This window comes from Salvia hispanica, chromosome 4 (genome assembly GCF_023119035.1).
Source record: "Salvia hispanica cultivar TCC Black 2014 chromosome 4, UniMelb_Shisp_WGS_1.0, whole genome shotgun sequence".
In the NCBI taxonomy this organism is placed as follows: domain Eukaryota; kingdom Viridiplantae; phylum Streptophyta; class Magnoliopsida; order Lamiales; family Lamiaceae; genus Salvia; species Salvia hispanica.
The window spans coordinates 30121855-30149108 of record NC_062968.1 but is presented as its reverse complement, the minus strand read 5'-3'; the positions used below and the strand labels follow the sequence as shown (position 1 = coordinate 30149108).

The 27254-nt window shown below is 38.2% G+C and overlaps 4 protein-coding genes and 1 long non-coding RNA gene across 5 annotated transcripts; 2 read left to right on the top strand and 3 right to left on the bottom strand.

The window, feature by feature from the left end:
• Positions 1 to 560: 560 nt before the first annotated feature.
• On the bottom strand, positions 561 to 1492 carry LOC125223555 (probable glutathione S-transferase parA). The gene is made up of 2 exons (XM_048126755.1): positions 1118 to 1492; positions 561 to 1050 (listed from the first exon to the last, which is right to left on the bottom strand). Exons 1-2 carry the CDS (start codon positions 1430 to 1432, stop codon positions 694 to 696), a joined length of 672 nt encoding a protein of 223 aa, XP_047982712.1. The 5' UTR covers positions 1433 to 1492; the 3' UTR covers positions 561 to 693.
• A 10287-nt stretch (positions 1493 to 11779) lies between these two features.
• On the top strand, positions 11780 to 15204 carry LOC125223552 (GPN-loop GTPase QQT2-like). Its single transcript, XM_048126750.1, is given in 6 exon segments — positions 11780 to 11915; positions 12498 to 12580; positions 12890 to 13116; positions 13961 to 14251; positions 14501 to 14706; positions 14804 to 15204. Coding segments are annotated over 5 exon segments (984 nt in total). The 5' UTR covers positions 11780 to 11915; positions 12498 to 12558; the 3' UTR covers positions 15042 to 15204.
• A 2234-nt stretch (positions 15205 to 17438) lies between these two features.
• LOC125223563 lies at positions 17439 to 18625 on the bottom strand. The gene is made up of 2 exons (XR_007176741.1): positions 18490 to 18625; positions 17439 to 18058 (listed from the first exon to the last, which is right to left on the bottom strand). It is a non-coding gene; the product is annotated as an uncharacterized LOC125223563 (long non-coding RNA).
• On the top strand, positions 17834 to 19420 carry LOC125223551 (putative S-adenosyl-L-methionine-dependent methyltransferase MAB_0213c). The gene is made up of 2 exons (XM_048126749.1): positions 17834 to 18221; positions 18496 to 19420. The coding sequence occupies exons 1-2, from the start codon at positions 17834 to 17836 to the stop codon at positions 19122 to 19124; spliced, it is 1017 nt and encodes a 338-aa protein (XP_047982706.1). The 3' UTR covers positions 19125 to 19420.
• A 431-nt stretch (positions 19421 to 19851) lies between these two features.
• On the bottom strand, positions 19852 to 21880 carry LOC125223556. Its single transcript, XM_048126756.1, has 6 exons — positions 21651 to 21880; positions 21443 to 21550; positions 21186 to 21316; positions 20382 to 20482; positions 20170 to 20229; positions 19852 to 20035 (listed from the first exon to the last, which is right to left on the bottom strand). Exons 1-6 carry the CDS (start codon positions 21850 to 21852, stop codon positions 19948 to 19950), a joined length of 690 nt encoding a protein of 229 aa, XP_047982713.1. The 5' UTR covers positions 21853 to 21880; the 3' UTR covers positions 19852 to 19947.
• Between the last annotated feature and the right edge of the window lie 5374 nt (positions 21881 to 27254).

Sequence of the window (27254 nt, the reverse complement as noted above, 5' to 3'; positions counted from 1 at the left end):
GACATTTACTAAAAGTAAAAATAACTCAACTATTATGGAACGTACCAAATTGGCAAAATGACTTCAGTGCCATGGAGTGGAGGGAGTAGTTCACATGGTAGAATATGTTGCGGTTGGCCCTCTCCTTTTGAAACTTGCTACAGTTGTCGTATCCCAATTGTTTGAGCTGAAAGTGTGATGATCAGTCCTTTTTTCCCCCTTATTTTCCAGATAATACACAACCTTAGGTGCTGCTTGTCGCTCATTGTAAACGTGGTGGGGGGTGGTAGGTGGTTTTAGGGGTGGATAATAGGCGGTCGAAATTTAAATTTTTTATTCTTAATTCAAAATCGTTTAAATATAACCTCATTTCACTTTTATTTCAGATATTATTTCCATCAAAATTTTACTCCATCTCTCTAAAAATGCACATGGAGGGCTTGCCAATAATTGAGAGATAAAAATCCACGGTAGGCATTGCAGGCTTTGGGAAGATTTCGGATAACAATTTAATATAAAAGCATAATTACTTTACCACGTAAGTTTAATATTACTAAAATTCACTAACTGTAGTAGAAAAATTCTCGAAATTCCAGATTTCAATTATTGAGCGTAAGTAGTAGGAGTAGTACATTTTATTTGAAGAGATAAGGATACATGTGGTTGGGCGATCTCAACCACAGAAAACAAAAGAGATGGAGTAGTAATTACTAACTAGGGGGTGTGGATGCCGAGCACGTCCTTCCTATACTCTACCATCGAGCCATAAATCTTAGCCGGATCGGTCAAGGATTCGGACACAAAGTCTATCTCCAAACACCTCTTCACCCATTGAGTGAGTTTGGGACAATGCTCTTGAATGCTGAAACCACCGCACATTTCGTAGGTGTGGAACCACCTGGAATACCCGATCAACGCCACGTCCAAAAACCCCAGCCTTTCGCCCCCGAAGAAGGCCTCCTCTCCCAGCTGCGATTCCATCTGCTTCAGAGTCTCAACCAACTCCTTCTTCGCCGCTTCCTGCTCTTCCCCGCTGCCCGTACTCCAGATCTTCCTTCCAGCACCATACAACTGTAACACAAACATGATGACTAGTCATTTTTGATCATATAATTCCAAACTGATAAAGAACAGAAACCTTTTTGTCGATGTAATCAGCCCAGAACCTAGCTTGAGCTCGCTGGTAGGGATGGGGAGGCAGAAGAGGGTATTCTTTGTTCCAAACCTCGTCGATGTACTCAAGAATGATGAGAGACTCGCAGACAGGTTTACCGTTGTGAATCAAGACGGGGATTTGCTTGTGAATGGGGTTGGATTCGAGAAGAAGCTGGCTTTTGTTGAACAGGTCTTGCTCGCTGTACTCGTATGCCACGCCTTTTGCTGCCAGCGCTACTCTCGCCCTCATTCCGAACGAGCTAGCAAAATGATCCAGCAGAATCAGCTTCTCACCCATTTCTTTTCTCTCTCTTTTACTTCTCTCAGATTGAAGTTTGCTGTTATGTATTCTTATAGAGAGTAAGCGGTATAAAATACTACTCCAGTAAATATAAAGACTTTCTTTTTCACTTTTTAGCATATTCCGTATATTTATATTTTTTTACTCCACATTTTACCCCTCATCATTATCCTCTTTTTTTTCGTTAGTACACAATTTTCACGTTGGACGTCACCTTATTGGAGATGTAAAGATACCTGATGAAGTTGAACAGATTGATGCCTCAGATGATGGACATATGTCGAGTAATAAGCACATTCCAGCTCATGAAAAAATCACAAATAGGGGTGATCATTCAGGTTTTGATTCGATTTTTTGCTCAAACTGAACCAAAACCGAATTTAGTTCAAAACCCAAACCGAACCGAATCCGAAAAATCGAACACCGAACTTCAAAAATTGAAAAAACCGAAAAATATATGGACTATATATTAATATATATATATATGTAATATAAAATTAATAGAATATATATAATACATATTATATAAAATATATTAAAAGAATATATATTATATACTCCCTCCGTCCCCCATAGGAGTCACACTTTGACCGGGCACGGGTTTTAAGAAATATAAAGAACAGTTGGTTTGAAAAAGTTAGTGGGATGTGGGACCCATTTTTTTATATTGGTTTTATAATAAAATGTGAGTGAATTGAGTTAGTAGAATGTGGGACCTACTTACCATTTATGGTAAAAATGAAGTGTGACTCTTAATTGAGGACGGACCGAAATGGAAAAGTGTGACTGTTAATAGGGGACAGAGGTAGTAATATATTAAATTAATAGAATAAATATATATAATATTATATTTAAAATATAATTCGATTTTTCAGTTTTTTTATTATTTTTCGTCTGAACTGAATCGAAAAACCAAATTTTTTATATTTTTAAAGCCGAACCGAATTTAAAATTTTCAGTTTGGTTAGGTTCGGATATTCGATTTTTGATTTTTTGCTCACCCCTAATCACAAACAGTCATGATGGAGCGATCAACGACGTGATGAAAGGAGATGGATTCAAGAATATCTGATTCTTGTTATTGTTACAGAAAATGGTCCCGTGTTGAGTTGTTGGCTAATGGATATGAAATCAGTTTTATGTCCCCTTCTTTATGCTTCAGTAGTCTAATATATAATGAGGTAAAGTGTCGGTGTAATATATTCTGCAATCATATCACTTATTGCAGCAAAAAAAAAAGGCTGAGTCCCCACGTTACGACATCATGCGAGGGAGTTAAATTAGGATACAAAATAGTCCTTTAAGAGGAAGGCCTTAACCCACTGGTTGTCAAAAGCCAATCACTTATAGTAATACAGCTAGCCGCTTTCTCTTTTCAAAACAATAGAGTTTCTCATTTTTCTTCACGCCTCTCCTCGTACCCCTCCCCATACCCCCCTCACATTAATTTATAGTACTAATTATTCAAAATACATATAATAAATATGTAATTAGTTAAATAATCAAAATTTAATGCACAAATTAGTAATTGAAATTAAAATACAATAAAATACACATATTAATAATTGAAATTAAAAAATATTAAAAGAACTAAAATTAAAATGCAAAATATATATACAAATTAATAAATGAGATTTAAAAAAACTTAAGCACTAAATTCCCATATCTTCTTCCCCTTTCTTTTTCTTCTCTTTGTCATGGCGCTCCTTTCCACCCCTTGACACGATCGCACTTACTAGTGATAGCAGGCTTGGGATACCATGACTATGAGAGGATTGAGCAAGCTGGGAAACATCCATATAATTGATTATAAACTGAAATAATTGGGATTGACTTTAGAATATCAAGTAACGGCTTATTCACACATGAAGTAAATAACACAAGTTTTTAACTTGCAGGGGAAGAGTTTAAGAACAAATGACATCATGCATGGAAACATGATCCATACAACATTATTTTATCAAAAGACACTTAGCTTCTCTGCTCAACATCTTCCTTTGTCATCACTTCTCAATCTGTAAATTTTTAAAACATATGAAGGACTGAATATTTGGTATATTCAATGAACACATGCCAAAAGATATGTTTTTGGTAAAGGAAGTTTTGTTAACCCATCATTAAATAAGCTGTTTTATCTTTTAAAAATATCTGAATACACTAAATAGTTCATCCGTAAAAATCAACTCCGTAATCTAAGTATCTTTAACATACACCGTATCTGAACATTTGTAAACTAGGAATGTGGTTATGTTTTACGACGATCACAGAACCGACGAACTCGAAGGATGACATCCTATACCCATTTGTGTGCACTACTAAGTTGGGACTCGTCCCACACTAGGACTCTAATTTTATAAGTATTAGATTAGATTATTAATCTAGGAGTAAAGGTCAAAATTGGTCCTGAACATATGACCATTTTATGATTTTGGTCCAAAATTTTATTTTTTGAATTTTTTGGTCTTGCACATTTCAAATCGGATCACAATTGGTCCTCCGTCAATAGTTCCGTTAATTTTATAACAGTCAACGGGTTTAACCCAATTTTAACCGAATTAGAATTTTAATTCTGATTTTTAACACACTTATTAATTCCCTAATTCTGATTCCTCATCGCCCTCTCCTTCTCCTTCACAAATCAGCGAACCACTCCAATTCTTCGCCCTCTCCTTCTCCTTTCCTTCACTCTCGACGACGAAGTCGCTGCCGACTACAGATTCTCCGTCAGCATCGTCGTCATTGGCCTTCCTGGTCAGACAACCCCTTACCCAACTTTTTCTCGGCGATTTGGTCGCCATCGCTCCAGCACCCGTCGTCTCCTGCTCGAAATCGGGCTGCTGTTCGGTGCATCGAGACCAGCCCTAGCCCCGAGTGAAAGCAGAGTTTTGTGAGTCGAAAATAAGCAATGAGGATTCTCAATTCCATCTCGATTTCAAACCAAGTTGATGCAGGGCTGGACGGCGACGACTCCTACTCAGATCAGCAGCCTTGCAGCAGCGGGCTTGTGAAACTCCAAGAGTGCAACAACGGCGATGCTTGCAGTGGCGACGGTATGTCGGCGAGAGAGAGTGACGGAGGTGTGACAGAGAAGGGGAGAATCGGAGGGGGAAGAGTGAAAGATGGGCTGACGGTGGCTGACCGCAGCTGCTCTAACTGGACTCGCGGCGACAAAGAAGCAGCGACGGCGGCGAACATGATGTGAGAGAGAAGAGAGGGAGAAGATGAAATTAGGGAGTAATTAATCATATATAACAATTTAATTTGGTCAAAATCGGATTTAATACCATTGCCTGTTAAATATTAACGGAATTGTTAACGGAGGACCAATTGTGATCCGATTTGAAATGTGCAGGACCTAAAATCCAAAAGATAAAGTTTAGGACCAAAATCATAAAAAATGACCATATGTTCAGGACCAGTTTTGGCCTTTACTTATAATCTAGTGAGGATTTGAATTTTATCTTGTTCGCTTAAATCCTTAACTTGACTTTCCATTTCGATCTCAAATAGCCTGCGAATATGACCTTTTTAGAAAAAATATAACATGATGATCAGACTTTAAAAAATCACTTGACTTAAATAAAATGCATATATTATACGTGATGTTTACTTTATTCTTTGTCTCGGTCTTAATGAATTTATGAAGTTATATGCCTTAATTAAATTAGGAGATTTAATTAATTGCATTAATTAATTTGGAAACACTCGTTTCTTTGAATTAATTATCTGAGAACTTAAATAAATCTGGAGATTAAATAGTCATCTCAATTTTTTTTGAACCATCTAACACATTTATGTCTTCAGCCTAAAACTTTACCCCCTCCGTCCATAAAAATATGTGTAGTTTCCATTTCGTGACGTCAACCTCGTCATTATAGACTACTGTCATTATAGACTACGTGCAATCTGTGACTCTTGAATCAAATACAATACAATTGCCCCATCTATGAAACAATAATGAAATTTTTAGTATGAACATGAAGCAACGATATAACTTTTTATATAAAAAATGAAATAACGATGAAACCTTTTATACTTCATATATGCAAATTTAATGATTTCTATACATAACCAAATGAAATAGGAATATTTTATATGAAGTTGTCTAATTATCCTGAAATAAATCGATTTATTACCAAATTCATAGTTTGAGGGAGACCAATATCTCTTACTAATTTTTTATACTATTGACTATGCTTTATTTTTATGTATACGGTTTTTTATATTTATAATTTAAGGTTACCAAGTGTAAATAACCTTTTTAAATAAGTATACAATATATGATAAGAACTCAACAAATGTTGAAATTTATTGATTTGTAACATTTAAATCATTTTAATTACCATATAGTTTGAGGTGTATAATAATAATAGAAAAACCATTGCAAATGGGAATTTTCATAATACTTTGATATATATTCAATGTAGTAGAAAGTAGATATGATCAGCATGTTGAAATCGCTCGGTCAATGGACTTTGACCAATTATAATTTCAATGAGACATTTAATTTTGTGAAACTAAATGATATAGCGTCGATCTACGTTCGGAGTAGATGACCGTGGTATATTCATTTTCTCAAATCCGATTCCCGGTGAGTGAAAAATAATGGATTAAAGTTGTGCAAAATTGCAAACTAATTAAATGAGCTATGAGAGAAGCTATGAGAATAATTAAGAGAGTTAATTATCCCACATTGGAAGTTACAATCTTATTAATCAAGTATTTAATAAGAAGGATTATTACATGTAATAATTATAGTGGACTAAGATGGGCTATAGAGCCCACATGCGCGCGCCGCCTGGCTATTGGTCTTTGGGCCTGGTCGTGGACTTGGTGCTTGGGCTTGACCCAAGGCTAGTAGGTCTAGTTCTTTTTAGACCACCACCGTTTCCACGTCAGCAAGCCAAGCGGGATGACATCTCGTTAGGATGAAGCGGTAAAGCCAACGTGGCTGACACGTGATAGTCCACATCGTGAATGAAGCTAGACGCGTCTAGATTCAACCTCTCCAGCTCTGAGCTCGTAACGGCTTGTAACGCCCGACCGTTACAGCCTCACCATGATGACAACTATCAAGACTGTGTTGACCCCTGCAGTGGACTGAGCCTATAAATAGGCTAGTCATTATAGACACACCAGAAACTAGAATTCACATAGCATTTGCATCATACGCTCTCTCCTCTCTCTACATTGTTTTTCTGTCGAATGCTTTGCCCTCTCCTCCATCCAGTTCGCCGGAACTCTGCTGATGTGCTGCTTCACCAGAGATGTAACCGTTTTATCTTTGGGGACAAAACGCCAATCTGAAAGAATTGCTATTTAAAAAAAAATGAGGGAGTAACTGGGCAGAATATGCTGTGGTGAGCCCACACCTTTTGAAACTTGCTACATTTGTCGTATCACAATTGGTTGAGCTGAAGTGCGCTGACCAGTCTTCTTTTTTTTCCTTCCAGATAATACACAGCCAATGGCGCTGCTTGCCCCGCCTTGTGAACGTGCATCGTGGCGCTTGGGTGGGGGTGGTTTCGTGGGTGGATAATAGGCTGTCAAAATTTAAATTTTGTATTCTAAATTCAAAATCCTATAAATATAACCTCATTTCAAATATTATTTCCAACAAAATATTATATCTCTAAAGACGATATGATTAAACGAAAAGCTTATAAAACTCTAATACAAATGTACATGGAGGGCTTGCCACTAATTAATCCAAAGGGAGATAGAAGATACTCCGAATTGAGAGAGATAACAAAGAAGTTGAAGTCTTTTGGAATGATTTCGGATAACAATAAACATTTACTTAACTTAACCACATAAGGTTAATACTACTAAAACTCACCAACTGCAGTAAAAAAAATACAGAAATTCCAGATTTGAATTATGATAATTTGAACAGATAAGGATACATGTGTGGTTGGGCGACTTATAATATCTCAACCACAGAAAATACTAGTACTCCAGGATACATGTGTGGTTGGGCGACTTATAATATCTCAACCACAAAAAATACTAGTACTCCAGTAGTACTTAGTAATTATTAGGGGATGTGGAGGCCGAGCACCTTCCATATCACTAAAACAAAGTCATAAACCTTGGCCGGATCAGCCAAGGATTCGGACACGAAGTCTATCTCCAAGCACCTCTTCACCCATTCAGTGAGTTTGGGGCAGTGCTATGTTGGAAATATATAGGATATATGTTGGAGGAGTAATTTAGTTTGGAGGAAATATTTGAGAGGAGAATGAGGGGAATATGTGGGAAATGATTTAGGAGATGTTTTGATGTGGGGAAGGAAAGAACACTCAATTTCTCAAACTTTCTCAACTTCACTCAACTTCTCAACTTCCTCAAAATATTACAACTTACCCTCTACTTATAGGCATCCCTTCCTATTCTAGAATTCTCCACTATATTCTTTAATATTTTATATCTAGATTTTTCTCCATAAAAATCTAGACTAAAATTTCTAGATATTAAAATATCTAGATATTTCTACTAAAATATCCAGATATTCTCCTACTTAATTATTTTATATTCTAAATATCTATATTCTAGAGAATTCTATCTCTAGTTAATTCTACCAAAATATCTAGATATTTTCAACCCCAATTCTAGATAATTCTACATAATATCTAGATATTTGTATAATATCTAGATATTTACAAAATCAAGTTTATATTTTAATATTCCAACACCCCCCTAAACTTGATTTGTCATCCCGAGCAACATCCTTAACTTGATAAAGTCTTCGTACTTGAGGGGCTTTGTGAAAATATCGGCAACTTGATCTTGCGATTTCATATACTCGACTTGAATCTCCTGGTTTGCAACACATTCTCTTACGGTAGCGGGTGTCGATATGCTTGCTTCGGTTGTGGAACACTTGCTTCTTGGATAGTGCAATCGCCGATTTGTTATCCACACAAATAGTTGTTCGCTCCTTTTGTGGCCACTCGAGCTCCGACGTGTCATTCTTCTCTATGGCTTTGATCTCTTCATCCATCGCAACTCGCCACTTTTCCCTTGTTGTAGCTTTTTCTGGTTCACAATCAGCAGATAAGCAAAATAAGGTGAGATCTTCTAACCTTGGGGTGTCGTCATACACTTCGCCCAAACTTCGTGTGCGTTGTGTTGCTCTTTCATTCAATAAAGATGGTGGCGAGCCTCTGACAGCTGATGTGGGAGATGTAGGTGGAGTTGTTTGTTCTTGTTGCACCTCTGTCACCGGCTCGATTGTTCCTTGATCTCCAAATGGGGGTGTGAAGGTGAAGTCATTGGCCGAGCTGAAATCCCATACTTCTTCTTCATCGAACTCTACGTCTCGGCTAATCACAATTTTCTGCGAAGTTGGATCATATAACTTATAACCTTTAGTGTTAGAGTCGTACCCGATGAAGATGAATGGTTTGCTTTTGTCATCGAGTTTACTCCTCGTCTGATCCGGTACATGTGCATAGGCTTTGCTCCCGAATACTCTCAAGTGGGCGATTCCTGGTTTTCTCCCGCTCCAAGCTTCCTGAGGAGTCATCCCCCACACACTTTTTGTTGGAGACCTGTTAGACAGGTACACCGCGCACGCCACTGCTTCTGCCCATAGCTCTTTGGGCAAATTCTTCGTCTTCAGCATACTTCGAGTCATCTCGACGATAGTCCTGTTCTTTCGTTCGGCAACTCCATTCTGCTGGGGGGATCTTGGGACCGTCAATAGCTGCCGAATTCCGTTTTCTTTGCAAAACTCTTGAAACTCCCTAGATGTGAATTCTCCACCTCGTTCGGTCCTCATTGCTTTGATTTGTAGACCGCTTTCTTTCTCGACGACAGCCTTGAACTTCTTGAAGGCATCAAATGCTTCTGATTTCTGCTTCAAGAAGTATACCCACGTTTTTCTTGAAAAATCATCAATGAAAAGTAGGAAATAGTTATTTTTACCGAGGGAGGTTGGCTTGATTGGTCCACACACGTCTGCATGGATTAACTCCAATGGCTTCTGAGCTCTCGAACTTGACTCCTTTGGGAACGGCTTTCTGAATTGCTTCCCAACTAAGCATCCTTCACAGAGTTGATCGGGGTGCTCGATGGGTGGTAATCCTCGTACCATTTCTTTATTTGATAGCAATTTCAAGCTACCAAAATTCAGGTGCCCAAATCGAAGATGCCATAGCCAAGACTTATCTTTATAACATGCTTGAAGGCACTTCACCATATCATTTTGAACATTTAATTGAAACATCATATTCTTGGACATTGACACTTTGGCAATTAAATCATTTTTGTCATCTCTTATTGAAAGGCTATAATCTTTCATATGAATGTTATAACCTTTCTCTAAGAGTTGTCCAAGACTCAATATATTATTTCTCATATTGGGCACGTAATATACGTTAGAAATGAAATCATGAGCTCCATTCTTTAGACGAATTAGAATCTTGCCTTTTCCTTTAACTGAAATTTTAGATTCATCACCAAATGAGACGTTACCACTTACTGATTCATCAAGCTCCACGAACATGCTCCTATTCCCGCACATATGATTGCTCGCTCCGGTGTCGAGGTACCACATATCATCTTTTCTTCCAGCTTCTCCTTTTTAGGCTAGAAGAACACATCCATTTTCTTCATTCGCATTCTCCACATAATTGGCCTTCTCTTCAACTTTTGATTTTGTCTCTCTGTACTCGGAAGCATAGTGCCCATATCTATGACAATTATAACACTCTATTAAAGATTTATCGTACCTCGACTGTGGATTGCTCCTTCCTCGTCCCATATTTGGGAACTCTTTTCTTTCTTCATTGTTTGAAAAGTATCCTCGTCCACAGCCACGTCCACGAGCATATCCTCGACCACGTCCACGAGCATATCCTCGACCACGACCACGACCACGACCACGGTCTTGTCTTTGTCCACGACCTCTTCCTTGTGGGCCACCACCATTGCTCGAGCTTTCTTCTTTCTCCTTTGGGCTTACTTGCAACTTCAAAAGTTGCTCCACAATTTCTCCTTTGGGCTTACTTGCATTTAACTTACAGGGGAAGAGTTTTAAGAGCGAATAACATCACGGAGACATGATCCATACAACATTATTTAATCGAAAGACACTTAGCATCTCTGCTCAACATCTTCCTTCGTCATTACCTCTCAATTTGTACATTTTAAAATCATACTATCAAGGACTGGATATTTGGTATACTTAGTGAACACATGCCAAAAGATATGTTTTCGGTAAAAGAAGTTTTGTTAAGCTATCATTAAATGAGTTGTTTTATCTTTTAAAAAGGTTTGAGTACACTAAAATATTTCGTTCGTAATAATCAACTGCACAATCTAAGTATCTTTTACATGTACCGTATCTGAACATTTGTGAACCGGGAATGTGGTTACATTCCACGACGATCACTGATCGAAGGATGGCGCCTAATATCCATTTGTGTGCACTAGTACGAGTAGGGACTCTTCCCACACTAGAACTCAAATTTTATTAGTATTAGATTATTAATCTAGTGGGGCCTCGAATTTTAACTTGTTTTCTTAAATCCTTAATTTGACTTTCTATCTGGGTCTCAAATAGCGTGCGAAAATTACCATTTTAGAAATAATATAATATGCTCATAAGACTTTAAAAAATCATTTGACTTTAATAAAATACATATATGTTACGTGATGTTTGCTTTATAAAGTTCTATGCTTTAACTAAATCTGAAGATTTAATTAATTGTATTAATTAATTTGGAAACAATGAAGTTCTTTGAATTAATTGCATTAGAATTACAATGTTTAGATCGTGCTGCCAAAACTAACGTGGATGACATTTTTGAAAATTTTCAGAAAAATATTCAATTATACTCACCATCTCACTCTAAGTGAAATATTTTCTTTAGGTCCTACTGTAAGTAACACATTTCTAAATATAGAAATATCATTCATTTAATTTTTTTATCTCTTTTCATTTATTCTCTCCACTTTACTCATAAAATAATACTCCCTCCGTCCCATTGAAGATGACCCACTTTCCTTTTTGGTTTGTCCTAACTAAGATGACCCATTACTTAAAATGGAAACACCTTTATCTCTACTTTATTCCCTCTCTCTTACTTTATTCTCTCCTCTTAACACACAAAATATAACTGCATAAAATCCCATGCCGCCCAAAAAAGGGATCATCTTCCTTAGGACGGAGGGAGTACTACGATATAAAATCTCAATACGAATTAGAAATGCTCAAGAGGATGGAATAGTATAGATGTGAAATTAGTAATTGAAAAATAAATTTGGCGCTAACACTTTTTTTTGATATACTATAAAAAGAATAGAAAGCCTCCAAAACCCCCAACACCCCATAATTGAAAGAACCCTTCTTCCCCACACGCTCCGCTGCCGCCTCATCCCGCCGCGGCCGCCACACCTCGCCGGTTCCGCTTATCCTCATCTCTTTTCCTCCCTCGAACGCTTTCGACTCGTTGGCCACCGCTCCTCGGTTAAGGTTGGTTTTCGCATCCACAACAATGCCCTAAAATCAGGTCATTTATCATAGGGTTTATGCATTTCAGAAAGGATTTCCGTGTTCTGACTTAATTTCAACACCTGTATGAGTTAAATAGCGTTGCTTTGGTTCATGTGAAGTTCTCGGTCTGTAATTTTTTTTTCGGGAACGGTTACTTGAGCTCGAGTTATGTGTTCTCAAGTTTTTGATAAGCTGAGCTCAAACAGGACTGGAAAAGTATTCTTCAAATGCATTTTTCGGTTTGAGTTCCCTTCTGTTTGCAGATTTTTGGTGATGCATTTTTTGTACAATTCATAGATGACAGTTCAATTAGTTTTTGGCATATGTAGATAGCTTCCGCCTCATTACTAGCATCTATTAATTGCATGGTCGTGCCTTAGTATAGTTGCTAGCAATCGTGGTTGTTATTGCCTTTAGGTTCATTTTATTTTTATGTCTTATGGTGAGCAATCTTGTGGGATTGGGAGCATGAAGATGCTTTTATTTTGCATTCTGTGACTCTTTGATAGAATTATGTATAGGTTGTGGTTTACGTCGCTTACTTAAACAATGTTCTTATAGGTTGAGCTTCAGAGTTTTATAAAACTACGAGATATGGACATCGACTCAAAAGCACCTGAAAATGCTGCATCAGTTGATACACAGTAAATATTTTATTTGTGATTCTGTGAATTCTTCATCTGTATCCTCTATATCTTAATTCTTTACTCGTTAAATGACATGTGATCAATTTGTGTGTTTAAAAGATTAAAGATGCTGCTGCCAACATATCCAAAACAATGGAGCAGCTGAATATTGTAGAGCCATCCTCTAGCTTCAAGAAGAAACCAGTTATCAGTATAGTTGTGGTTAGATGGCTTGTAAAGAAAAATCCGCTCATTTACCTATTTATCTTTTCCTTTTACTTTCACTACCATGACTATACTCTGACTATTCATCATCATATTGTCTAGGATGTGGAAAGACTACATTTCTTCACCGGCTAGTCAGCCACACTATGGCATCAAATATTCGAGGCTATGTTATGAATCTTGATCCTGCCATCCTGACACTTCCTTATGGTGCGAACATTGACATCAGAGATACTGTTCGATACAAGGATGTCATGAAGCAGTTCAATCTTGGGCCAAATGGAGGAATTTTGACTTCACTTAATCTGTTTGCTACAAAGTTTGACTAGGTAAAAATTTCATGAAGTTCCTTTCATGTTTTAACTTTTAACAGTGGGTCTTTTACGCCACATGTCTTATGATAATCAGTATACAATATGCCTTAAGGGATGTTCTTGAAATGAAAATATAAATTTGTGCAGCTTATTCCTTACAACCCAGGTTTCTTGATACCATTCACCAGCCGGTCTAGCAAGCAGTTATTCTGAAAACTCAAACTTGTGTATTTAGTGCCTTTGCTATTTTGTGAATTGAGCCGGTCTATTCATATATGGAAGTGATTGCTGCATGTTCCTCCACTGTTCTTCTGATTTTAGATGAATTCATTTGAGAAAAGTGGTCAATTTGAATAGGTCTTAATATTGGGCATGTTTACAGAAGTGCAATCAAATTGTTATTTAAATATGAACATTCCTACCATGTGACTTTTATTTTATTTTGTTTTGATGTGTTCTTGACCTACTTGAGTCAATATCCATCAAAGGCCTTGAAGTTCCTTCCAGGTTTCCATCAATGTTTGAACTCGGCTCAGATTAGGCCATTTTCAGATGGATTCCATACATTGTGACTTAATCAGAAACCTTAATTTAGCAAAGTGAAGCTCAATTAAGAAACTCATAGAGTTTCCAATGAAGTTTAAACCAGCTTGCTCTGTGGTGATTGGTGAATACTGAATACAAAGTATCTGCTTAGTCAACGACATCATTAAATTGATAAAATTTCTATAATGGTCTATTTTGTTGATTCAGTATTTAGCAAATGCAGTTTGCTATATGCACTGTGTGTAATTTTGGTTATCAAATCTTCAATTAGGAGAGGGAAGGTGTTGCTTTAATTGCTTATTTGGAACTGTAGGTCATATCAATGATAGAGAGACGAGCAGATGTGCTTGACTATGTGCTTGTGGACACTCCTAGCCAAATCGAGATTTTCACTTGGTCTGCATCTGGAGCAATTATAACAGAAGCTTTTGCATCAACATTTCCCACCGTTATAGCTTATGTTGTTGATACGCCACGTTCAGCTAGCCCAGCTACCTTCATGAGTAATATGCTCTATGCATGTAGCATCCTCTACAAGACACAGTTGCCACTGGTTTTGGTGTTCAACAAGACAGATGTGGCACAGCATGAGTTCGCATTGGAGGTATATTTTACGTGTTATCTGCCCTTACTCCTTTCCATGCACACACCGCTGCATTCCTCTTTAACTTATTTCAGGCCTGTATATTTGCACCTTAGAATTGCTTATGGCTACCCTGTTGTTTCTACTTTCATGTTTTCCCTTCCCGACAACTGAAGTATTCCACTATATGGCATCACTTAATATTTTCTATTTTTAAGTTGGAGTTTGTACACTAGCTTTGGCTTATTATATGTTTGACTGTAAATGCAGTGGATGAAAGATTTTGAGGTATTTCACGCGGCACTAGATTCCGATCATTCTTATACATCGACCCTGACCCGTAGTCTCTCCCTATCACTGGAGGAGTTCTATAGTCATCTGAGATCAGTTGGAGTGTCTGCAATCACTGGTTCAGGGATGGATGCCTTCTTTAAGACTATTGAAGCCAGTGCAGAAGAGTACATGGAAACTTACAAGTACTTCTTAATCTGCCAACCAAACCATTTCATATGCTAGTAATATTTCCGTGGTTCATCCTAATCACTTTTTTTTCCGGGCTGATCTTGACAAGAGACGAGCAGAGAAGGAGCGATTAGAAGAAGAACGCAAAAAAGAGAACATGGAGAAGCTCCGGAAAGATATGGAGAAGTCCAGGGGGGAAACTGTGATATTGAGCACGGGGTTGAAGGACAGACTTGTGGAAGATGAAGAGGATGAAGAGATAGAGGACGAGGACATGATCAGTGAAGAAGATTACGAAGATGATGATGACGAGGATGAGGATCTAGCCAGCGAGAGGATGAAGGGGTAGCCAGTTTTTTTCGGATTGAGGCACGAGTCCACAAAAAATCTACTTAGTAAACTTTGGTGTACATGAAGTTGGAGTCGTTTATTTCCTCTGGTGTGGTGAAATTGACTAAAGTGGTCTCATTTGTATAAAAAGATAGTACTAGCTGTGGAAGTTATGCTTTAAATCGCCTTAGTTGTTATGAACTTTAATTAGTACTAGTTGAGTTTATCCCATGATAATATAATCATGGACGAAACCCATCTTTCGGTACATAAGATAAGCGATTTATCATGGATGAAATCCATCGTTTGGTAGGTAAGATAAACGAAAAGCTCGGCCCGTCCCAGTGCTACATTAGTCATCTTCTACTGCTCAACTGTGTTTATTAATTTCACCACCCAGCAGATCGTTGCTATAAATTGGTATTGTTCAAATGGTAATTTTACCGTCGAAATTGATAATCATTTACAAACTGCTATTATCGCCTTGCGTTCCAGTGACTTGCCACAATTTCTGTTCATACAAATATCGATTCATTTACTAGTGGTTAGTATTTAATTTGTCTAAAATATGGAGTATTTCTTACTTTTTTAACTTTTACTCCTTCCGTCTACGATTAAGAGCCCCGTTTCTAAATGGCGCGAGTTTTAAGAAATGTTAAGAAAAGTGGGTGGAAGAAAGTTAGTGGAATAGGGGTCCCACTTGTATATATTAGTTTTAAATGATATGTGAGTGAAATGAGTTAGTGGAATGTGAGGTTTCTTACCATTTTTGGTAATTATGAACTAGGACTCTTATTCGTGGACTGGACGGAACAAAATGGAAAAATGAGACTCTTATTCTTGCACGGAGGGAGTACTACATTTGTACCATTATAGTTGAGGAGTTTTATGTGGTGACGGATATTTAAAAATTCTCCGCATAAGTTAAGAAATACTCATATTACTTTATCTGCTTTCGAAAAGTATGAACATTTAGTTTGGCACATGTTTAAATAGTATATAGTACTATTATACTTAGAATTTAATTGTCTCGTATTATTTGCTATGAATCAAAGCGGAACATGTAATCCTTTAACTTTGGCAGTATTTTTTTTTTGACAAACAACCGATGAATCAAAGCAGAACATTTAATCCTTTAACTTTTGGAGAATTTTTTTTTGACAAACAACCACATTGTTTCTTTAATAAGTGTGGTCCTCTTAAGTTGGACTTGTATCGGATTATAGCTTTGTTCTATAATAGTTAAGTGTGGTCCTCTTAAATTAGTAGTAAAATCTAACAATACGTTAAACATGTCCACCTGTCAGCTCTTCTATCATATAATATCAACTTTTTTTGGTAATGATTTTGAAAATTATATCTACTCTGAATTTGGTTGAAAGATGGTGATTTAAATGATAATCCAAACTGAATATCCACCATTCGTAGGTCTTAACAAGTGCCCGGCTTTAACAGCTCAAATTGATGCGATATGAATGGGCGTCGAGCGAGCATCTTTAAATTCTTATTTGATTCATTAATTTTTAATACCCTGTCCATTAAAAATATTAAAATACTCCATTTTTATTTGTGGAGGATAAGTTTTTAATATCCAATTGACAAAGTAGGTAAGAAAAAGACAGAAAAAAGTGATAAGAAAAGTTTCATAAATAAAAATAAAAATTTTGGTGAATAGACCAAAAAATTGGAAAAAATGAGACTATATTTCATCGACAAAGAGAATAATATAAGACGCACGTCCACAAACAAAATTCTCTTTTGCTATTTTGGTCTGTTCACTATCAGAATCTTATTTTACTTTTTTTTATGAATGATAGATCCCAAAACTAGCAGTCCAAAAATTTATTTCCCTCCGTCCCTAAAAAAGTATGAGCATTTGTTTGGCATGGATTTTAACATATAATTGGTAAAATGAGAGAGATAAATGGTAGTGTAAGTAGTGTTAGTGCAAGTGGATTCCACGTCATTAGTAGTGTAGTATAATTGTATAAGTTGTAAATAAAATGATGTGTAAGGATAATGTGTTGTTTAACTATTCAAAATTAGAAAGTTCATACTTATCAGGGACAAACTAATAAGAAAATAGTTCATACTTTTTAAAGACGGATGGAGTAATTCTTTCTATGTTTCAGTTTTAAGTTTACCATAATTACATGATACTTAATTAGTTAATTTATATACCATATGATAAATGTAAGGGTTAAATATTGAATCTACCTCGATACTTAATTGTTTCATCAAATGTTATGAAATTTATCAATTTTCTCTAACTTGTAATAATTTTCTTAATTACTTAGCATTAATTAATAACATAATAATAATAATTAATCAAAGTTGAATAAAAAAATAAAATACTAAATATGTCTAGAATTCTAAAACTAAGATAAAATACCTAAGAAAAGTTGGGGAATTAAAATCCTGAAAAAGTTACCTAGCTTTTATTTTTTTAAGAATTATGATTACTTTACATGCCCATATATATGTGAATATCTGAGGATAAAGTACGTAACAAAACATCATCTTCAACAAATAGTATTGAAGTGGGAACCACATTTTGAAGGTGGGAGCCTTTGTCAGCCACTTTTTTATGCAAATGGATGAAGGTGATCGTGGACTCTTCATCACCTTTCTCTTTCCCTAGACACAAAATGAGGCTGGATATCTTAGAACCTTTCATGTTGATTGTGTGTGTGGCTCTCTTTCCTTATCCTCATGACTATATCTTGACTCCACTCTCTCCTCAGAACCTCCCTTCATTCATTTAACTTCCGTGGCGCATATGGTACGGTTCAGCATTCGCAGCAGCACAACATGTCGAATGATGACAACGCAAGTGTGTTTCTAAAGGATGAAACTTGGCCGGAACTGAGGTTGTCCGAGCTGCTGAGCAACGACCCTCTGGCAGGCCTTCATGCAACCATCAAGAGCGACTGGGATTTCCTGAGGCGGTCAGCGTGCCAGACAGCGGCTGGGCGGGCATTGTGGAAGCAGGTGATCCATGACCCGCTGGCTGAGCTGTTTGCTGGCGAGACGTTCCTGAGAAACATATATGAGAAGATCAAGAAAGACCGGCTTAACAATGCCAGGGAGATTTCTGGGGTTATTCTTGCTGTTAGGACGCTTTGGTTCGATTCAAAGCTTGAGGCGGCTTTGAGCTCACATGATGGGGGAGGAGCACAGGTTGTTCTGCTAGGTGCAGGTATGACAATGCTCAAACAATTTTTAATTTTTTTTGCTTTATCAACATAAATTGCAGCATTGTATAAATGAATCTCTACCATATTATATCATACTATGCCAAAGAAATATATCCATTCTGTACTTGTTTTAGAAATTTCAAAAAGTATGAGAAACCATTTTCTATAAAAATGGCACAAACGCCCTCTTTTGATATACTATTTCTAACTAATACAAGAAAAGAGAAATCAAAACAACCACTCAATTTGAATAAAGAATATGTTGTTTACCTGCAGGTATGGATGCAAGATCACATCGCCTAAGCTGTTTGAAAGAAAGCAGCGTTTTTGAAGTTGATTTTCCTGAGGTTTTACATGCAAAAGCCACAATTCTGGAGGCAGCAGCATCTTCAAGAGACAAGCATCATCATCCAATCGTTACAGCAAAGTCATTGACTAGAGTGGCAGCTGACCTAACGGAAGATGACTGGCTTGAAAAGCTCGAAACATCAGGATTTGAGCCAAACAAGAGTACAGTCTGGATCTTGGAGGGAATCCTGTACTATCTCTCGCAAACCAATGCCATGAAAGTACTTAAAATCATTGCAGAAAAATGCAATCATACCAAAACTGTGCTGTTAGCCGACTTCATGAATAAACAGGCAACGGCATTATCCAGCTCCACCTTCCTTTTCTATTGTGACTGGCCTGATGAACTACTTCCATCTCTAGGTTTTGCTGATGTTACGCTCTCACAGATTGGCGATCCAGATGCCCATTTCGGATTATTGCAGGATCCACTGAATCTGTTCAACAAGCTACGCAGCTTGCCCAGATCAATTCAAACTCACCCAGATGATGGCACACCCTGTGGTCGCTTGTATTTGTTACAAGCTTCTGGTTCGCCCAATCACATGAGCTCATGAGTTCCTGTTGTAATAAGCTATACATATCAGAGTTTCACTTTATAGTATATGAATAGGCACTATTTCTTGCTAGTATTATTACAGGCTTAGTCAGTGATGAAATTGCAGTTCTAGCTCTGTCAGAAGATCTGGTATTAGCAATTTAGCATTATAATCAGGAACTCCTTGTTCCCAATGAGGTTCTTGGCCTCACATTCGCTAGCATGTGATAACGTTTTAATACATCAACAGTTATGTAGAGTATTTAAAGCCAAAAGCATCATTTCCTAGTATTGATAACCAAACACTGTTCTTCATCTTTTCTTTACCTGTACTTTTTGAAGAGTTTCCTTGGCTTCAATTTGTAGCATCTTAGCGGTGACCGTCAGTATAATCAAAATGAATGACAAAATTTACTGCAGACTCCGCAAGTGGCACACGACTTTCAACTGGATAAATTCTTTCCATAAGATCAAGTAAGCTGGAACTTCAACAATTTTTAAGATGATAGCCAAATATGGAATAAACACCCTTAATAACTCCAATCACATATTGCTAGTAATCTATAGAAAACAAAAGATGGTTTTATGAGATCAAACTTGGTTCTGTCAACTTCTATTCGAGGTTAATCAACTAAAACAAACTACTGGTGCTTAATTAGTTAATTTACCTTGATTTGGTTGTCCATATGCCCAAGCTACATTTTGCTGATATTTAAAACAGTACATAACTATTGCAATAGACAGTGTTGGCGTTAAAATTGTAAATAAACCACCTGTTCTACAATGTACTAGTTTACATTAAAAAGAAGTCGCGCTAAGAACATTAGCAAGAAATGGAATGATCAAACTTGGAGACAGTCCTTGATACCCTGCTCAAAGTTGTTTAGTGAAGATATGGTATCCTTAAGTGCATCTACAACTCTTTGCTTCCTGCACAAAAGATGAACAGACCATATTCACTGTCAAATATGTATAAATGATTACGTGAGAAGTTGGTTAGTGGCATTAATTTGAGTGCCAGTTAAGGGGGCATGGTAGATTATCGAATCAGTTGGTTATTGAACCTGTTCAAAGTAAGTTGAACACTTTCTTCCCGAGCCATGCCACTAAGAGAAGAAAATGATCTGCAGTCAGCAAGAAAAACATTAGAATGAATTTGCTGATACTAGATTATCAACGTGCAGCTTGTTGTCTTCTAAGCATATTACATAGGATCACATGATTTGTAGCATCAACAACATTAAGCAAGACCCATTGGCTAACCAAGTAAACATACCTTATGAGATCATTGAGCTTGGATTCAGCTTCTAATTTGAGGGGGTCGTTGTCGTCAAGCAAGGACGCTGCATTTTTCACAATCAACCGGAATGTGCAGACCTAAAGGTATGATTTAGACTCCAGAAGTTAATTTCAAACTCTTCAAAAGCAAGTAAATTAACATATTACTTCCCTTTCTCCATTTGCATCTATTGATCTACTTTGTCATCACTAATTTTGCTCTATGAAGAGTTCTTCAGAAATGCAGAATAAATCCTACTTGAAAAATACACTTAACCTCTGACATTGCACGACTTGCTTGGAAGTTCCAGTAATGAGTTTGATAGCATGGAGACTATTTTCAAAGTTCACGTTTAAATGTTATGCTAATCCTATTATTTCCAGGAAACAATTACTGGCACACCTCATGTATTCACATAACACATAAATACTAGCTAAAACCTCTGGTTTTTCCAACTTAAGCTGAAGCTAAACAAAATTTGATCGAAAACATGACACCTTGTTCAGGAAGACTAATTCAGATTAACAAACTTTCTACATGGGCTGAATTAGCCTTCAAATGAGGATTCAGCAACATAGGCGAAACAAATGATAAGAAATTCTAGCTCTACTTAATCATTTTGTCAAACTAATGACAGGATGAACTGTTTCAACTGAACAAGAGCAAGTTAAACTCTACTTAACCATTTTCTCTAACAGTTGATCTGCTATAATTTTCAGCCTCATTTCTCAGAATCCAATCGGCGAAACAAATGACAAGGAAAAGCGCAAGCAAATAATTAACAAGGGTGCAATCTGATACCTCTACTCCAGTATTGGCTTGTAATTCAACGAAAGAACTTCTATCACGAGGAACACAATCTCTAGCTGCAGAAACCAACAAATTCTGAAATTCGTCCAATTCACCTTCATCTAAAACTCCTTCACTTTTCACTACATCAGTTAAAATCAGAATTTGTATTATTAGAGAAATAGAATACGCCCAAAAAAATTGAGCAGAAATGATAATGAACTAAATAGGCATTAGCAGAAAAGATAGTAATTGAGAAAAAAAGGTACTGAGCAAAAGGTAGGCGGACTGAAGGATGTTGCGTGAGGCATCAACCGGAGCTAACAGAAATTTAAACGACTTCTTCTTCTGCTCCTTAAGCCACTCCTTCGGTCCTGCTAATCGAAGTTCAAAAACAAAAAAAATTGACATGCAATTGAACCATACGTCTATGTTTATGAGAAATGTGTCGAATGAAATTGAGAAAATGAGAAGTACAGATGCCGATTGAGAATGCGGAGGCGAGAGGCGGTCGGAGGATGGGAATGATGACTGAGGAGAGCAAAACGGCGGCTGCGCGGCGCGATATCGAGGTGATTTCGGGTCGGGAGAGTTGAGGTGGTGGTTCTGCTGAGTGTAGAGACTTTAGTAGAGGCGGAGCGGCGGCGGGAGATAGGGACGCGATGACCGGTGGTGACATGGTGGAGATTGTGTGACGGTTAAGATGCCAATTGTATAAGAGCATCTCCAATGTCAATAGGTCAAAGCCATTCACCCTTAAAAGTCTCATAAGGCGTAGGTTTATCCATCCTTATAGATAGGATGTCACCAAGCCGATATGGGATAAGGATTTGGAGAATTTAACACACCCTATTAGAAATGGGCCACTCACCCCTTAAAAGGCCTCATAAGGGGAGGGTTATCCACACTTATATAGATTAGATTGGATCATCACCAAGTCGATGTGGGACAGAATTTAGAGAATTTAACACGCCCCCTCACGTGTGGGCGGGAAAGGACATCGGTCTTCCATCACGTGGGTAGGCAATGCTAGAGAACCATCATCGATGTGGGCCGGAAAGGACATCGGTCTTCCACTCGTGAGGTAGATAAGAGATAAAGAGAAAACCATCATCGACTTGGGCCCGCTCTGATACCATATTAGAAATGGGCCACTCACTCCTTAAAAGGCCTCATAAGGGGGAGGGTTATCCACACTTATATAGAGAAGCTAGGATCATCACCAAGCCGATGTGGGACAAGATATTAGAATTTTAACACGCCCCCTCACGTGTGGACCGGAATGACACATCGGACTTCCATCACGTGGGTAGGCAAGAGAAGAGATAAAGAGAATAAATCCATCATCGGCTTGGGCCCTGCTCTGATACCATATTAGAAATGAGCCACTCGCCCCTTAAAAGGCCTCATAAGGGGAGGGTTATCCACACTTATATAGATTATATTGGATCATCACCAAGTCGATGTGGGACAAGATATTTAGGGAATTTTAACACACCCCCTCACATGTGGGCCGGAATGACACATCAGACTTCCATCACGTGGGTAGGCAAGAGAAGAGATAAAGAGATAAACCATCATCGACTTGGGCCCTGCTTTGATACCATATTAGAAATGAGCCACTCACCCCTTAAAAGGCCTCATAAGGGGGAGGGTTATCCACACTTATATAGATTAGATTGGATCATCACCAAGTCGATGTGGGACAGAATTTAGAGAATTTAACACGCCCCCTCACGTGTGGATCGAAAAGGACATCGGTGTTCCATCACGTGGGTAGGCAATGCTAGAGATAAGAGAACCATCATCGATGTGGGCCGGAAAGGACATCGGTCTTCCACTCGTGAGGTAGATAAGAGATAAAGAGAAAACCATCATCGACTTGGGCCCGCTCTGATACCATATTAGAAATGGGCCAGCCGCGTGCCAGCCGCTCTCTCTCCATGCCATGTTATCAATGTTACTAAAAATCCACCGCCACATCATCATTTTAATCAAATAGGCTAGCACTTAAGGCCAGCCTTGAAATTAGCACATAATAAAAATAATTCAAAAAAACAACTACATTTACAAAATTAAATTTACGATAAATTACGGAATTAAATTTACGAGACATATACGAGAAAATTCATTAATTTCATATAAAAAAAGTACATTCATTTTAAAAAAAAATTACATAATAAAGAAAAAAAACTATCGCCGTGCAGTCTTCCGTGCCCACAACTCTTCAATTATATCCTTTTGGAGTTGAATATGAGCATTCACTTGGCGCATGTCGGCATGTGCCTGGAGGCGGCCGACTTCATCGTGAGGTACCCCACGTCGTACGTTAGGGGTGACCATTCCGTGGCTTGAACCGGCTTCATCGTCATTGGCCCAATTAGTCAGTTGTACGCCTTCGTCTTCGACGATCATATTGTGCAAGATAATGCAGGCGTACATTATATCACCAATGCAGCCGACATCCCACAAACGCGTTGACCCTTTGGATTGCCGCCCATCGAGACTGGAGCACACCAAATGCGCGCTCCACGTCCTTGCGCGCCAGACTCCTGCCGTTCCGCAAAGTAGGCCTTCCCGTCATCCGCCGCATGCCTGATCGTCTTCACAAAGACGTGCCACCTAGGCTATATCCCATCCGCCAAGTAGTAGCCCATATCATGCCGGTTGTCGTTGGCCACAAATGAGACGGCCGGACCGATACCCTGACATTGCTCGTTGAAGAGGGGTGACGAGTTGAGGACGTTGAGGTCGTTGTTCGACCCGGCTACCCCTAAATACGCATGCCGCATTCATTGAGCCGGTAATCAGCTACGGCCTCTTGATCATCGTGGGATTCTCTTTCCTTGTAGCTCGGTCACCGTGTATGCCCCCTTCCGTGCAAAGTGCGGACAGCTTCTTCCACTCCCAATGCATACAATCTATGCTGCCTAGCATCCCGGGGAACCCATGCTGCTCCCCGTGCATCTGCATCAGATCCTGACAATCTTGGGGGTAGGGCTTCGAAGGTACCGACCACGGAAAATTATAATCACGCCCCTGACAGAAATACATCAGATATTCCTGTGGGATGTCGATTCACCGATGTGGAGGTACTCATCCCATGTGTCTGCCGCGGCGCCCGTAGGCCAACTGCCTGATTGCCGCCGTGCACTTTTGAATAGGGGTGTGGCCGGGTGTGCCAGCCGCATCGTGTCTGAAGCGGAAATACATATATCGACGCTCCAAAGCGTCAACGATACGCATAAACAACTCCACTGGCTCCCTGCGCATTCTAAAACGCCGCCTGAACATGTTTGCGGGAAACCGCAAGTTCTCTGAGAAGTAGTCGTCATATAGCCGCCGATGTGCGGCTACGTGATCCCGATCAATCACTGCTCAACGGTGGACAACGGCGGGGAGGGCGAGGTACCGCCTGCTGTTCGACCCTTCGCATATACTTGCTCTATCTCGCGGTTCATGTAGGCCTCCATAGCCTCGTTCATCCGCCGTTCGTAATCCTCGGTATCCCCACCACTACCACCACTACCACCACTGCTACCACCCGCGTTACTCATCGCTCGATGTTGCTCTTGTACAGAAATTTAAGAGAGAGAAAACTCGTTAAAACAAGTGGTACAAATGAAAATGAAACTAAAATCGCGTATATATAGTTTTTCAAAAAATTTCAAAAAAATAAAAAATAAAAAATGGGCGCTCGCTGATCGCTCGCCGATCGGCACGCCACAATGGCGGCCAGAGCATCGGCCAGCGCCTGGAAATCGGCGTGCGCTCGCCGATTTCCATGCCAAAATGCCGCTGGCCGGTTCCAATAGTTCGGCTAGCCGACCGGCTAGCGACGCGAATCGGCTAGCCGGTGGGCTAGCCGCTATTGGAGATGCTCTAATAGTAGTAAAATGTAGAAAAGGAAAAAAACAATAATTATTCCAAAATTTAAATATTAAACAATAAAAACACAATTATTCTATGGTGTCTGGGGCTGGCAATTTTTGATCCGACACGAATCCGCACAAAGTTAACCCAACACGAACACGCACATTTAAGATTTGGGTCATTAATTTTGGGTTGGGTTGGGTTGGGTTATCCGTTAAGAAAAAAAAAATTATTTTGATTTTTTTATTAATTACAATAATATATTAAATTTTAATTTTACATATTTTTATTAATTAAAAAATATTATAATTTTAATTTTATTAGTAAAAATATGATTAATACTATTATTAATTATTTTTTTATGATAAAAAAATATTACTGCATACTTAAATTTTATCAAAAAAAATTATTTGAATTATTTTAACTTTATTTGTTAGATTTTAATTTTAATATAATTTAATTTTATTATTTGGATTTAAACATTATTTAAATTAATTATTTTAATTTTGTAATATCTTATTTTATCGTGTAATATCAAATTTGAATTATATAATATCATATGTCGGTCGTTATCGTATAACATTTATATTGTGTAGTAATTCACTCTCATTAAAAGGTGACCAATATTTTTTTGGATGACACAAAATCCGCACGAATCCGACGCGATCGATATTTTTTTGGATGACACGAAATCCGCACGAACGACACGAATCTGTTTGGGTTGAACCCGATAAGAACACGATGATTTGGGTTGGGTCGGGTTGGAACTCGATAAGATTGGATCGATATTGGATTAACCCGATAGCGACCCAATCAGCAAAATTTGACAGCCCTGCTATGCTCTAACCGACCTAAGGGTTATGGATTATGTAACCAATAATTATACGTGGTTTATTATGCTAATGTTTTGACCTTTGGTGCTCCAAGGCCGACCTCCACGTCATTTTCAATTAAAAAAACAAAAATTGAAACAAGAGGCCCTTCTCTCTCCTTGACCGAGGCCTCTTCCATGGCAAACACCAACAGCCCGATCTCCATTCTTTTTTATTTCATCAACCATGAGACAATCTCATTAGTTGATATATTATTTTTAATAATTTATATATCTTTAATGTATTATATTAAAAATTTATAAAAATTATATTCCCTCTGTCCCAGTTTAAAAGTCTTGTCATATTTTGCAATTTCTGTTTGTCCCAGTTTAAGAATCTCATTTAGAATTTGCTATATTTAAACATAAAATTTAACCATTGATAAAATTTACACTTAAATATCGTTACTTTCATATAAATAAAATAAAATAAAATGTTAAACATACAAAAATTCAAAAGGGTCAAAAGTTTTAGGATCATTTTGAAAAAAAGGATCGATTGCTTTCATGAATTTTGACCGGATGCATTTTGGCTTTTGTTTTTTTTCCAAATTCAGCATTTAGTTTGAGAAATTGATGGCATACACCTGATATGGCTTATGAAGCTGTGGAATCCTTGCAGCAAACCTTACGCATAGACATGGCCAAACCAAACCGGACTGCCGGTTAACCGCCGGTTTCTAACCGGTGGTTCGGAACCGGAACCGGAACCGGACGACGGTTCCGATTCGAAATCCGGTTACACGGTTTTTACGGTTCGGTTACGGTTCAAGAAATATGCAACCGGAACCGGCGGTTAACCGCGGTTCGGAACCGCCGGTTAACCGGTTAACCGCCGGTTAACCGGAAAAATAGCCGTTCGCCGATAGGTTCGTAGGGTTGCAGGGGTAGGTCTGAAAAAAGCACGGTTAACCGCCGGTTTGTGTCGGAAACCGGCGGTTTGCGGTTAGAAAACCGGCGGTTCCTCGACACTAAAACCGCCGGTTCCCGCCGGTTCAAAGCGTAGGGTTCAGCGTAGGTCTAGGGTTCGGGCGTAGGGTCTGCCGGTTTGTGTCAGGAAAACCGCCGGTTTCGACCAAAACCGGGCGGTTTCCGATCAATTTTTCAAATTTTGAATATCAATTTTTTTTTTTTTTTTTTAATATCAGATTTTCCCCCCATTTTTATCTATAAATACCCCCTTCTTCATCACTTCTACTCATCCCATTCTTGTGTTAACAAGGATTTCTCTCTCAATCTCCAATTCTCTATTCTCTACCTCATTCTCTCAATTTGCTCTCTACTTGTTTACTTAAGTTGTTCATCAATTTTCATAATTTGCACTTCATATTAGTTAC

What these genes read in the sequence shown, in the direction of transcription:
- LOC125223555 (XM_048126755.1), bottom strand. Translation starts at nt 1,432, where the DNA reads ATGGGTGAGAAGCTGATTCTGCTGGATCATTTTGCTAGCTCGTTCGGA. An exon ending in CTGATTACATCGACAAAAAG is followed by an intron (nt 1,051 to 1,117) that starts GTTTCTGTTCTT and finishes TTTGTGTTACAG; the next exon opens with TTGTATGGTGCTGGAAGGAA.
- LOC125223551 (XM_048126749.1), top strand. Translation starts at nt 17,834, where the DNA reads ATGTCGAATGATGACAACGCAAGTGTGTTTCTAAAGGATGAAACTTGG. An exon ending in GGTTGTTCTGCTAGGTGCAG is followed by an intron (nt 18,222 to 18,495) that starts GTATGACAATGC and finishes GTTTACCTGCAG; the next exon opens with GTATGGATGCAAGATCACAT.
- LOC125223556 (XM_048126756.1), bottom strand. Translation starts at nt 21,852, where the DNA reads ATGTCACCACCGGTCATCGCGTCCCTATCTCCCGCCGCCGCTCCGCCT. An exon ending in AAGCCAATACTGGAGTAGAG is followed by an intron (nt 20,483 to 21,185) that starts GTATCAGATTGC and finishes TCATACCTTTAG; the next exon opens with GTCTGCACATTCCGGTTGAT. An exon ending in AAGCTCAATGATCTCATAAG is followed by an intron (nt 20,230 to 20,381) that starts GTATGTTTACTT and finishes TGCTGACTGCAG; the next exon opens with ATCATTTTCTTCTCTTAGTG.